Source organism: Dendrobates tinctorius, unplaced genomic scaffold, assembly GCF_039654945.1.
Source record: "Dendrobates tinctorius isolate UK_male_01 unplaced genomic scaffold, ASM3965494v1 ptg000158l, whole genome shotgun sequence".
NCBI lineage: Eukaryota > Metazoa > Chordata > Amphibia > Anura > Dendrobatidae > Dendrobates > Dendrobates tinctorius.
In genome coordinates this window covers 3,097,158-3,110,458 of record NW_027361825.1, presented here as the reverse complement: position 1 = coordinate 3,110,458, position 13,301 = coordinate 3,097,158, and the positions used below count along the sequence as shown (strand labels likewise).

Here is a 13,301-nt window from a genome sequence, read left to right as displayed (position 1 = left end):
GCAAAGTATAAGTGCATCATACCAGTAAAATGACTCCACCCACTGCGACACAGACAACTCTATGATGGGGACTCCAGACGATGTGTCCCCTTCACTCCTCCACGTTCCTTCCATCACTAAGCTCACTGTTGGAATTTTACCATTGAACACTAGAGCTTGTGACAGACGGACAGCACAGGCTCTGAAGTTACAGATCAGAAAACTTTAACCCCGATCAAGATATGTTATAAAATTATGTGGCGTGCAATTTTGTACCATTTTAGATTGTAATTTTGCTTTCTTCCCAGGGGCCTTCAATACCCTCCTCAGCGGCTGCAGGTTCCTCCCGGGACCCTGATGGCATGGAGGCTGAGGACTGGGAGCCAGATGTGGGCACAGACTTCAGCCTTTTCTATGACAGCATGTCTATGGAGGACCAATGTGACAGCGACAGCAAGGTAGATAGAGACATGGTGTAAAAAAAAAATCTAAGTAGAAGGGGCAATTATCTAGAAACTGACTCTATTAAATAATGTCAGGAGGAATATGATGAGGAGGAGGATGAGGAGGAGGAAGAAGGATCTGGAAACCAGTCAGAAAGGGTGAGTAGATCCATTGGCTGCAGAGACGCTGTATGTCCGTAGTTACTGTGTCTGCCGGTATTGAATCGTCCTCGGTCTTTCCAGAGCACCAGCAGCCTGAAAAAGAAAGGAAAAAAGAAGTGGAAGATGGACAAGGCCTGGCTGAAACCCACACGGAAAAGGAAGAGGCGGGAGAGAGAGAAGCCTGGAACAGGTGAGTGATGAGGACATGGTGAGTGAACGCAGACAGGACGGCGTGATGATGTGATATGTTAGGATGATTTGTACCCTGGTCGCCACAGAGCTGTCACCTTACTTTATACCCTCCTCTTATAGCTGCTAGTACTCTAGGGGGATCACACAGCGAGTACACAGAGGTGCCGCTAGGATCCCTGGATCTGCCTAGTGAGGGGACTCTGTCTCCCAATCACACAGGTAACTCATCCCCCAGTATCTGCTGTGCATGTTGGCATTGTGTGCCCTCACCTTATACTCTATTCACACCATGTTTTCCAAGCCAACCCATGTGCTTTTTCCCCTAAAGATCCCATGGCTGTTGTTTGCCTCTTCCCCTCACGCTATAGCTACGTCACTCTGTGCGCTTCCTTCCTTACGCTGTGGTTTGGTTGTTTTTTTTAGGTGTGTACAATGAGTCCAGCTCCATGGACACCGAGCGCTTCGAAGAACTTCCCCTGTGCAGCTGTCGTATGGAGGCTCCTAGCGTGGAGAGAGTCTGCGAGCAAGCCAATAACATGTGTATGGCTACTGAGAGTGTTGATGGAGAGGTAGGAGGAGCGAGGGGACAGTGGGATGGAAGAAAAAAGGGGATCTCGTAGGGCTGAACTTGTGAGAAGGATTGGATAATAGTATTTGCGAACAGTGGGATAAGTAAGTGCAATCTCTTCCCGCCTAGAGTCTGTATGGAAATACAGAGGGGGCGGTTGCATCTATATAAATGGGTAAAATAGTAAAGTGTTTGTAAAAATAGGCAAAAGTCCCCTCCATTCTCAAAAGCAGATGGAAATTTAGTTCTGTGGTTTACTACCTGGGTGACTGGACCCCTCTGTAGTCTTACAAGCACAAGCTTTTGTTATAGAGCTTGTGAGCACTGCCCAGAAACTGAATGGATCCAGGCAGGCAGCATGGGAGAGCGAACAGATTGGCCCCATTGAGTTATGCATGCCCCTGGTCTGAACTGTCAGTCTTCAGGAGTGCAACTACCCCCTCCATTCCCAGGAGGCTTTAGGGCTGGATTTAGGACTAACCCTTTAGGGAATGTATACACTTGGCATACACACAGCCCGCTACAAAAAAAAAATGTGCTGCTTTGTACAGGGATAACATAATAAATTAGAATTTAATTCATGCTGCAAAGAAAATCCACAGCATAAATTCAGCTGCCAATATTACATTGTAGATTTCACCCTTTGATGCAAAGTCTCAGTATTTGGTTCAGAATTCAGACAGTGAATGCACGAATCGTCATTTTGTAGATCTGTTTATAGTACGATTGCATGAAGTAAAAGTGACGTCATTTTTCTCTCTTTAATTTCAGCTGAGCGGATGTAACACCCCTATCACCAAGCGAGAGACCATGCGTCCTTCCAGCCGAGTGCCTCTCATGGTCCTTTGTGAAAGCCACCGTGCCAGAATGGTGAAGCATCACTGCTGCCCTGGATGTGGATATTTCTGCACCAGCGTATGTGTCCATCATATGCCTGGAGATTAGGGGAAATCTGTGCTGTGTGCCTGGCATTGCAACCAGGAGTTTAAGGCTGGGTTCACACGTAGCGGAACTCTCACGGAAATTACCGCTAGAGTTCCGGAATTCCATTCCGCGGGAAAATCGCATTTTAAATTCCCGCGATTTTCCCGCGGAAAAACTAGCATTTTGCAAGCGTAATTAGCTTGCAGAATTGCTAGCGTTTTCCAAGCAATCAGGAGCATCGCTTGGAGAACGGATTGACAGGTTGGTCACACTCGTCAAACATAGTGTTTGACGAGTGTGACCAACTTCTTACTATTGAGGCTGCCTATGCGGCATCAATAGTAAAAGATAGAATGTAAATAGTAATAATAAAAAAAAAAATATTGTTGTTCTCACCTTCCGACATCCCGCGCAGCCTTCCCGCCTCTCTCCACAATCCCGGTCCCAGTAATCCTTTGCGACAATTACCGCGATGACGTCCGTTCTCGCGAATGACCGCGAGACTTCGCGATTCCGTGAGAACGGACGTCATCGCTCGTAAAGGCTTACTGGGACCGGGAGCGTGGAGAGAGGCGGGAAGGCTGCGCGGGACGTCGGAAGGTGAGAATAACAATATTTTTTATTTTAAATTCTATTTTTTATAGGGATATGGTACCCAAAGCCCGGAGGGCAGTCTCCTCTCCTCCAGACCGTGGGTAACATCCGCGAATGTTCTGCTTACTTTTCGCATGGTGGGCACAGCCACATGCGGAAAGTAAGCAGAACAATGCATTCCTATGGGTGCGGGATCGCCGCGATTCCGCGAAATTAATGAGCATGCTGCGTTTTTTACCGCGAAGTAATTCCGCCGCGGTAAAACCACAGCATTAGCACAGCATTGCGGAATGCATGGGATGCTTATTTTTCGCGTTTTCGCGGCAAAATTGCGCGGTTAAAACCACCGCGGAAACGCGAAAAAAACGCCACGTGTGAACTCAGCCTAACTATGAGGGTGACAGAAAGAGAACTTGTCATTGCCCCTGTGCCCTGGAGCTTGCAGGGGCACCATATAATTGACGTGATATTTGGAGGGGCTGGCTATAGATTAAGGGCAGTGGAGCGTTCAGGTCCGGCTTTAGCTCATCTAATATTTCTCTTATACCTGATCCGCAGGGCTCGTTCCTAGAATGCCATCCTGATTTCCGGATCAATCATCGCTTTCACAAGGCCTGCGTCTCCCCTATAAATGGCATCATTTTCTGTCCTCACTGTGGAGAGGACGCTACAGAAGTGGAACAGATCACCATAGCAAAAGCGGATACCCCTGTGCCCGTTCCTGCCCCACCTCCTCATGACAGCAGTGGTCCAGGACGGGCAGATACCACACAGCCCAGGTGAGCCAGCATCCCTCTTTTTAGATTGTGCATGAGGTTGATTCTTTTATCCTTTAATGACATGTCTGTTTCTACGTTAGCGCGCGGATGAGCGGCGTAGGTGACGGAAAACGTTCACTTCTCGATGATTCATCTCTCAATGGAGGTGCTGAAGGCCCGTCTGTTCTCCTTCCATCTGGGGCGGCTCTCAATGCTGCTGGTCTGCCGCCTGGTCCTGCCCGGGAAGCCTTACAGAAAGCATTGATGTCCCAAGAAACTGACAAGTATGGCATTTGCCTTTTTACGTGATTTTGTCCCCCCTTTCCGGGACTTTATATGTATTAATTCTCTTGGCTTTCTAGTTTGAACCAGCAAAAGAGAGAAGGAAGAAGCAGAAAGAAGATCCGCTACAACTCCAGGCAGCTCTACCTTAGTGTCAAGGGTGGGGAGCTGCAGAAAGTCCTGCTCATGTTGAGTGAGTACCTACCACCTCTATACACATCAGATTATAGTCTGATTCCACTAATTTTTGCTGGGACCATTCAACCATCAGATATGTAATGGGGGTCACCAGACATTCCCTCAACAGACAATTCTCTCGGAGATAAGCTGCCACCAAAGATGTCTTACCCTGCTTATGCATGTGTATATCAATATCTGTGCCATCGATTATGTCCTCTACATTTACTATGCAAACAGAAGAGACCCTTTTAAAAAGGAGGTCCAGGACTTAGTCTTTATTTTTCCTTTGAGGCTCAGCACTTATCGAGCACTTAGTCGCTAATTTACCCGACTGTGCTGGTCTGTGACGATCTCTCCCAGGACTGTTCCGCTTCTACCGTCCATTCTCCAGCTTTCTCTGACGTCAAGTCTACAGAGCAGTTCCTCCTCTTCTGCTGTGCACCAGCTGATGCCATATTGCTTTACAGCCAGCTCACCGCTGCTTTAGGCTAAGAACAGCTGTCAATCAACATGACATCAGAAGAGACGCCGCATCCACAGAGCAGTGTGGAAAAGAAGGAACTGCTCTGTCGATGTGATGTCACAAGAAGCAGGAAAATCGCTGCCAGGAGAGATAGTCACAGGGCAGGTAGTTAACTACCTGCCGATAAGTAAGGAAAATAGAAAGTAAAGTCCCGGACAACCCCTTTAATTTATGCCGTTCTTTATATCCATTGTCATTATTTGCTTATTTTGAGTTTTTTTTCTGTAGCTACAGATTAGTCAACTTCTCACACACATGTCCATGTCTTCCCCATTACTTTAATTTTCCTTTAGTGGATAACCAAGACTCCAGTTTCCTAAATGATCATCAGTTAAAGAGAAGTGCCCTCCATGCCGCAGCCCAGAGAGGAAGCATGGAGCTGTGTCACATCCTCATACAAGTGGAGTATTGCATACCTTATATCTGTATATACATGTGTCTGTGGATATAATGCTTACACCGCCGTATCCTCTCCTGCAGGCAGGCGCCAACTTCAACGCCACCGACAAAGTTCTTCGTACTCCTCTGCTAGAAGCCGTTGTCAATAATCATCTGGAGGTGGCCAAATATTTGGTCCAGTGCGGAGCTTGTGTGTACCATCAGGTGAGGCCGCACATCTGCACTATCCATTTAGACCTGATATTTCATAGAATCATAGAATCGTAGCGTTGGAAGGGACCTCCTGGGCCATCTGGTCCAACCCCCTGCTCAAAGCAGGATTCGCTAAATCATCCCAGTCAGATGTCTGTCCAGCCTCTGTTTGAAGACATCCATTGAAGGAGAACTCGCCACTTCTCGTGGCAGCTTGTTCCACTCATTGATCACTCTAACTGTCAAAAAGTTTTTATCTGAGGGATTGTCACTTACATGATATAAATTGGCAGATATTGGGATTTCTAGACTCCCTGCAGCCATCGAATCTCAGCAGATCCTCCATCTTTGTGTCCAGTCAGAAGAAGCCGTCACGTGTTTATCACGTCACCATTTTATTCTTCACCTCGGATTTAACCCGTGCAGTCTCTGTATTAAAAGTCTGAATATATAACGTGGCCGTAGAACTGTCTGTCCGCGTTGGGGAAAGACAAACTTTTTAATCAAGATGTTGTCCCACAAATGACATTTATCCACAAGATTGGTGAAAAAATGTCCGATCACTGGGGGACCCCTGTTTACTCACTGGGGTCCGGGATAACCATTGCCACTCATCGCTATGCCTGGTAATGTTGGATGTAGCCCAGTGCTAGACTGGACTAATCCCCGTCAGTGAGAAGAAACGGGGATCTTGCTCCTCCAAATATCAGATATTTATAACTTATGATTGGATAGTCTTCTAAGATTAGAGCACTGTAACCATTTTGGCACTAGGTGGCGCTATATATGCAGAATTCTAGCGATCATCAGTTCTGTAATATGTGATCATAGATGAGGTCTCGGCAGTGTAGACTTACACCTGACATTTTCTCAGGAGGAGGACGGCTCTACTTGCCTTCACCATGCGGCCAAAAGTGGAAATCTAGAGATGCTGTGTTTCCTGCTTTCGACAGGACAGGTCAATGTAAATGCCCAGGTGAGCATGTTGGTTATTAAATATACATATATATCCGCATATTCACATATGGTGCCATTATACAAGATCTCATTTTTAATGCTGTGATGTATTTTTAGGATAATGGTGGCTGGACACCAATCATCTGGGCTGCGGAGCACAAGCACATTGATGTCATCCGTACGTTGCTGACAAGAGGGGCAGATGTAACTTTGCAGGACAATGTGAGTACCCGACCTATTACCCCATCATTCAGGTCCACCTGTCACTATGTCTCCTGCTGGGACCAATTACTAAATCTTTTTTTTTTTTTTTTTTGTCCCCGTGACAGGAGAAAAATATCTGCCTACACTGGGCGTCCTTCACCGGCAGTGCAGACATTGCGGAGGTTTTGCTGAATGCACAGTGTGATCTGCATGCAGTAAACTTCCACGGGGATACGCCACTGCACATATCTGCTCGTGAAGGCTACATCCACTGCGTAAAGTAAGATCTGTCTGTCTGCTGCTTGTACAACACAGGCCCAGGAAAGTCTACGGACACTGTCAGCATTTGCTTGGAGTGGTCACCTCTCTTTAAGCTAAAACCTGATGCTGCGTGACTTCGATAGGAGGTGGTACTCACTCTCTGGGCATCTCATGGTTGCCTTCCCTGGAAAGTATCACCTCTGATGTGATCTGTACTGGGCCCCATTGTGCATGGTGTAATTTTTTTATTGCAGCTGCCATTTTTGCTTTCCAATACCATTGAAAAACTTATACCAACACAAACCACTTAGATGGAGGCTATAAAGGATGAGATTTTAGCAGCCATCTCAAACTGATGCCCGTGGATCCTTTCCTGGTGTATATGATATATGTAGGGCTTTTATTAACATGTATATTGATGCACGTTGTCGCTCTCCAGCCTGTTCCTGTCTCGAGGGGCTGACACGGATGTTCGGAACAATGAAGGCGACACACCAGGCGACCTAACCCTGGAGCACACGGACGTCTGGTACGCTCTACAGCTCAATCGTAAGATCCGACAAGGGATCTTCAACAGAGCTGTCCGGACCGAGAGGATCATTAGCAAGTAAGGGAGTGAAACCTGCACATGAAGCCGCCGTAGGGGGAAATTCATACCTTACAGAATAGTCGGAAGATTTTTATTTGTTTTTTTTGCTGAAAAAGTGCTCTGATTTGGCGCCAAGGACAGGATTTCGGATTTAATGAGCTGCTGTGATCTTTCACCCTCCTAATTTTGTTACCTAGAAATTCCACTAATGAAGTTTAGTAGCGGAGTTGAGGACTTTTTCTAATTTTCTAGCTCCCAACTTGTTTCTTAAAATTTATTTCACAATTGCTTCTGCCGGACTTAAAATTGTATTGTTGGGCACCTCATTGCGGAACACAGGAAAACCATGGGTGTATGCTGCTGAGACCAGGAAACTGACTCTAAGAAGTACACTTAAAGGGGTTATCTGGGGGCTTAATTCTCCCTATGGGGCTAAGCACTTATTGACAGGTAATTATCTACCTGCATGTTCTGCCCTATGATGTTGTCTCCTAGCTCAGAGCAGTCACGGACCGCTCCTGCTATCGATTCTTCTGCTTCCTGCGACGTCACTTTGACAGAGTAGCTCCTTCTCTTCCGCTCTGCTCTGTAGACGGGTTGTCACGTCTGACATCATGTTGGTTGTCAGCCAGCTCAGCCTATCATAGCAGGTAGCCAGTTATAAATCAATATGATATAGGTAGTGACGCCCTGTTTCAATATTGAGAACTGCTTTGTTCTTTAACCTCTGTCTTAAATGATGGTGCCGCCTCTCTCAAGTCCTCCATATTCTGTTCTTTTAGGGATATCGCTCACGGATATGAACGCGTCCCCATTCCATGTGTGAACGGAGTGGATGAAGAACTTACGCCGGATGACTACAAATATGTGTCGGAGAACTGTGAGACGTCGGCCATGAGTATCGACCGCAACATAACTCACCTGCAGGTAGCAACGACTCCAGGTTCCTGTCTTGTCTTCTGCGTTGTGCGCCATTTCTGCTGCTGACTTTCATTTTGTGTATGGACAGAATTGTAGCTGCCAGGACGACTGTTCATCCAGTAATTGCCTCTGCGGACAGCTGAGTATCCGCTGCTGGTATGATAAGGTGAGAGGGTTTATATTCTGCTCTTCACATCTTCTCCAGCTTCCTCTCTTAACGTCCTCTCCTCTTTCTCCATAGGATGGTCGTCTGCTGCAAGAATTTAACAAGATTGAGCCTCCTCTGATCTTTGAATGTAATCAGGCCTGTGCGTGCTGGCAAACGTGCAAGAACCGAGTGGTGCAGAGTGGCATAAAGTAAGTGACTATTATGCGGCAGTGCCGGTGCTGCAGGTGACTAGTCTAGCTAATAGGTGGTTCCCCCGATGATGGAGCCTCCTAAGGGGGATTATATGACCCAGAAAGGTACATTGTCCTGATAGGGGCAACCTCGTTATATCAGTGTGTAATAAAGCTGACCATACACGTGGAACCACCCCCTTGCGTATGAGGAGAAATGGGTCGGACATGCTTAAATCGGACATGACCGACCATGCGAGAGTTGTAAGAATCCCACACACATAAAATTGTTGGACTATTTCTTTATTGCCAGTGAGCATTATATACCCCCACACAGAGCAAACGTCTTCTAGATTAATGGAGGTTACTGTATTGTCTTGCTGATTAAAGGGGTAAGTCATCACCTACCCACTAAATTGAGTGGATCCAACCACTGACCCCCCCGCTGAGGGGCTTGCAATGCACAAACCATAGTGAATGAATGCAGTCACCATCGCAGGGCACTATTTCCTTATTTTGCTGATGGATGTCTCAGTTTGTGATGATCACTGTGGATTGGTGAGAACTAAAGTTGAGCGACTTTGGTCGGGTTTCGTGAAACCCGACTGAAACAAAATTTGAGTCGGATGAAACTGGTCTGACTAGGGCAAAAAAAGTCGGAGTTTCGTCTGAAACCGACCCCAATGCAAGTCAATGGGGAATAAAAGTCGGCATTGAGCGGATGACATTCATCCACTCAATGCCGACTTTTCTGCCCCATTGACTTACTTTGGGGTCGGGTTTCGGACAAAACTCCAACCTTTTTTGCCCTAGTCGGATCAGTTTCATCCGACTCAAATTTTGTTTCAGTCGGGTTTCACGAAACCCGATCCAACCAAAGTCGCTCAACTCTAGTGAGAACTTGTTCCCACTTTATAGTTAAAAAAAAATCAATCCATGTTAATTAAACGTTGGAATATTTATAGAGGGTTATTCTTCCTTTATAGTTATGGAAATGTGACAATGAAATAACTCAAATTTCCATTCCAGGGTCCGGCTGCAGCTGTATCGTACAGCGAAGATGGGCTGGGGAGTGAGAGCTCTGCAGACCATTCCCCAGGGATCCTTCATCTGCGAGTAAGTATACCAGCTGATGACGCTCTTTATAATGTAGGGATTCCAGAGTCCTGGATGGTGACTCTCCCTTATTATTCTGCTTTTATTAAGCACCATGGATGAGGATTTACAGTTTAGGGCACCAGGAAATCCCGGTGATTGCTCCTGCGGAGACTGCAGACGTGATTAAAGCTGATAAAAAGCAGAATAAAATTGTGACCTCCCACAAAGAACGACTAAGCGGAGCCTTGAATGTAGCAGGAATTTCAGACTGAAGAGGTTCTCTTCCGTCTTGGGCACCTCGGACCTTGCGGCGTCAGAGGGGTGGGGGGTGGCTGTGGCGTTGGGGGGCTGCGGACCTTGTGACGTCGAGGGGGGGCTGCCGACCTTGTGGCTTTGAGGGGCTGCAAACCTTGTCGCGTCCTAACCAGACAGGTGCATAATACATGGAGACGCCTTGGTCACAAGTTCAGCAGTTTCTCTCAGCAGAAGCGAGAAACGATCCCTTTAACTGAATATTTTTTTATTCCGTTTCCCTTTGTAAATGCAGTTATATTTCCAGCACTGATCCTGGTTTATACTCCAGAGCTGCTCCCTTCCTCTCTGCGCTATATCCCCATAATAATAATAATCTTTTTATATAGCGCTAGCGTATTCTGCAGCGCTTTACAGTTTAACAATCTAAATTCCCTATCAGTATGTCTTTGGAATGTGGGAGGAAACCCACGGAAACACGGGGAGAACATACAAACTCCTTGCAGATGTTGTCCTTGGTGGGATCTGAACCCAGGACTCCAGAGCTGCAAGAGTGCAGTGCTAACCACTGAGCCACCGTGTTGCCCCTTATCTCTTCTTCCGCCTGCAGATACGTTGGGGAGCTGATCTCCGATGCAGAAGCTGATGTGAGAGAAGACGATTCCTATCTATTCGACCTGGATAACAAGGTTAGAGCCAAGATTGATATGTTTGGGGCAACCATGCACGTACAATACAGCGGACATGGGTGGTCCCGTGCCCTGTATAAGGGGTAACCGTACACGTACATTACTGGGGCGCACGGGCGGTCAAGTGCCAAATATATACAGTACAGACCAAAAGTTTGGACACACCTCATTCAAAGAGTTTTCTTTATTTTCATGACTATGAAAATTGTAGATTCACTCTGAAGGCATCAAAACTATGAATTAACACATGTGGAATTATATAATAAACAAAAAAGTGTGAAACAACTGAAAATGTGTCTTATATTCTAGGTTCTTCAAAGTAGCCACCTTTTGCTTTGATTACTGCTTTGCACACTCTTGGCATTCTCTTGATGAGCTTCAAGAGGTAGTCACCGGAAATGTTTTTCACTTCACAGGTGTGCCCTGTCAGGTTTAATAAGTGGGATTTCTTGCCTTATAAATGGGGTTGGGATCATCAGTTGTGTTGTGCAGAAGTCTGGTGGATACACAGCTGATAGTCCTACTGAATAGACTTTTTTCCATAATACAAATTCTAACAGTCTATTCAAATAGTAGGACTATCAGTTGTGTTGTGCAGAAGTCTGGTGGATACACAACTGATGGTCCCAACCCCATTTATAAGGCAAGAAATCCCACTTATAAAACCTGACAGGGCACACCTGTGAAGTGAAAACCATTTCCGGTGACTACCTCTTGAAGCTCCTCAAGAGAATGCCAAGAGTGTGCAAAGCAGTAATCAAAGCAAAAGGTGGCTACTTTGAAGAACCTAGAATATAAGACATATTTTCAGTTGCTTCACACTTTTTTGTTAATTATATAATTCCACATGTGATAATTCATAGTTTTGATGCCTTCAGAGTGAATCTACAATTTTCATAGTCATGAAAATAAAGAAAACTCTTTGAATGAGAAGGTGTGTCCAAACTTTTGGTCTGTACTGTATATGCATTAACTATTACAGGGGCCACAAGGAGTCCAGTACCCTGGGTATATGGGGTATCTTACAGTGGTCACGGGCGGTCAGGTGCCCTATATATATGGGTTAACTCTGCATGTACATTACAGGGGGCACGGGGAGTCTGGTGCCCTATATATATGAAGTAACCATGCATATACATTACATGGGGCTCGGGCAGTCCGGTACCCTGTATAACCCTATTCTGTTCCCCCTCTGCCGTGTAGATGGGAAGGAGGGGATCACATGTCTGAGGATTCTGAGACCTTGTGCCATAAATAATTTGTAAAATGGTTATCCTGTGGTACCCCACATCTGCCGTCAGCTCTGACCCTCTCACTCTTCTCTCTCAGGATGGGGAGGTGTACTGCATAGATGCCCGGTACTATGGAAATGTCAGCCGCTTCATCAACCACCTGTGCGAGCCCAACCTGATCCCCGTGCGAGTTTTCATGTCTCACCAGGATCTGCGCTTTCCCCGGATTGCATTTTTCAGCGGAAGAGAAATCCGGGCCGGAGAGGAGCTGGGGTAAGCGGAAAGTGACAGATTACATATCATTTTTATTTTTTTTTTCTTGCCCCTCAGAGACCTCCGCCGTACAGTTTAGTAGCTGAGCCGGCGGCTGGTGTCCACTGATATCTTCGGTTATTCCCGCTATCACCACAAAGTGGAAAAACAAAGTCTCTCCTGCAGACATAGAGCTGAGGCTGGTTTCACACTAGCGTTTGTGTACGCAGCGTATGACTTCTTTCCTTAAGATTCGCATAGATGCGCATGCACCTTGCGTACCTATATTTAACATTGGGTATGCATGGACATGCGTTGTATGCGGATGCGTCCCTGTGCATCGATTTGACGTGCCCGCCGAACGCAACATCCCCATGCGTTCTGATACGTCAAAACGACGCATGGGGACTCATCCGCATACAACGCATGTCCCTGCGTACTCAATGTAAAATATCGGTACGCAAGGCGCATGCGGATCTTAAGGAAAGAAGTACGCAGCCATACGCTGCTTACCCAAACGCTCGTGTGAAAGCAGCCTAAGCCAGTTAGCCTTGGTGTGTTGGAGGCAGAGCTCCCCACTCTGCAGGTCGCCCTCCATTATTAACACCTGGCACTTTTTCTTTTCTCCCCGACCCCCCCACCCCTCCAGATTTGATTATGGTGACCGTTTCTGGGACATCAAGAGCAAATACTTCACGTGCCAGTGTGGCTCAGAGAGGTGCAAGCATTCGGCAGAAGCCATCGCGCTGGAGCAGAGCCGCCTCGCTCGGATTGAGGTTCCAGATTCGGTGCCCGTCTCTGCGGCTGCGCCTGCGCCTCCTCCTCAGACTGTCTTATAGGTTAGACTGCTTATCAGAGCCTTGATTAAGTTACCCTGCTGAGCATCTGAAATCCTGCAGAGCATCACACCGTTCACCACTGTCCTGTCCGAGGATAAAGTCGTCATCGTGCAGAACTTTTCTCTGCTCGCCGTTCTCCTGCCTGATCAATGTCTTGTAAATCGTCCAACCTCATGAATACAATAAAGATGTTGACTTTTTTATATATATAGGATGGTATGTGCCATGTAACGCTCCTTTTGTGATTGTCGGCAGCGGCCGCGAGCAATCAGCGGATGTACGGGGCGTCGTGTGTGCCGAGCACTCTGCGCATCGGTCATTTCTATCAGTTTACATTGCTTTCAGTTGTGAAATAAAGTAGACTATGAATAGGTAGGAAATGTTTCTTTCAGCAGCGATTATTGCATCTGTTACAGTTGTGATTGAGGAGGGCGGGTTCCTTCATCCTACATGTGTACACAGGAATATCACC

At 46.6% G+C, this 13,301-nt stretch overlaps 1 protein-coding gene across 4 annotated transcripts in view; it reads left to right on the top strand.

Moving 5' to 3' along the window:
- Window positions 1–13,038, top strand: part of EHMT2 (euchromatic histone lysine methyltransferase 2) — a 40,183-nt gene extending 27,145 nt beyond the window's left edge. For 2 of the 4 annotated variants that reach the window (XM_073548783.1, XM_073548785.1), the window contains exons 7-28: window positions 288–437; window positions 519–581; window positions 666–774; window positions 897–995; window positions 1,200–1,345; window positions 2,116–2,259; window positions 3,421–3,641; window positions 3,722–3,904; window positions 3,983–4,095; window positions 4,899–5,005; window positions 5,086–5,208; window positions 6,071–6,172; window positions 6,271–6,375; window positions 6,483–6,637; window positions 7,058–7,225; window positions 7,990–8,134; window positions 8,217–8,294; window positions 8,370–8,485; window positions 9,497–9,583; window positions 10,428–10,506; window positions 11,836–12,011; window positions 12,640–13,038. In XM_073548783.1, coding sequence (XP_073404884.1) covers window positions 288–437; window positions 519–581; window positions 666–774; window positions 897–995; window positions 1,200–1,345; window positions 2,116–2,259; window positions 3,421–3,641; window positions 3,722–3,904; window positions 3,983–4,095; window positions 4,899–5,005; window positions 5,086–5,208; window positions 6,071–6,172; window positions 6,271–6,375; window positions 6,483–6,637; window positions 7,058–7,225; window positions 7,990–8,134; window positions 8,217–8,294; window positions 8,370–8,485; window positions 9,497–9,583; window positions 10,428–10,506; window positions 11,836–12,011; window positions 12,640–12,829 — 2,859 coding nt within the window. In that variant the 3' untranslated portion in view covers window positions 12,830–13,038. Of the gene's footprint in view, window positions 1–287; window positions 438–518; window positions 582–665; window positions 775–896; window positions 996–1,199; window positions 1,346–2,115; window positions 2,260–3,420; window positions 3,642–3,721; window positions 3,905–3,982; window positions 4,096–4,898; window positions 5,006–5,085; window positions 5,209–6,070; window positions 6,173–6,270; window positions 6,376–6,482; window positions 6,638–7,057; window positions 7,226–7,989; window positions 8,135–8,216; window positions 8,295–8,369; window positions 8,486–9,496; window positions 9,584–9,673; window positions 9,872–10,427; window positions 10,507–11,835; window positions 12,012–12,639 lie in introns of those variants that run through there. The other 2 variants (XM_073548786.1, XM_073548784.1) reach the window with 2 other exon arrangements.
- Window positions 13,039–13,301: the final 263 nt, after the last annotated feature.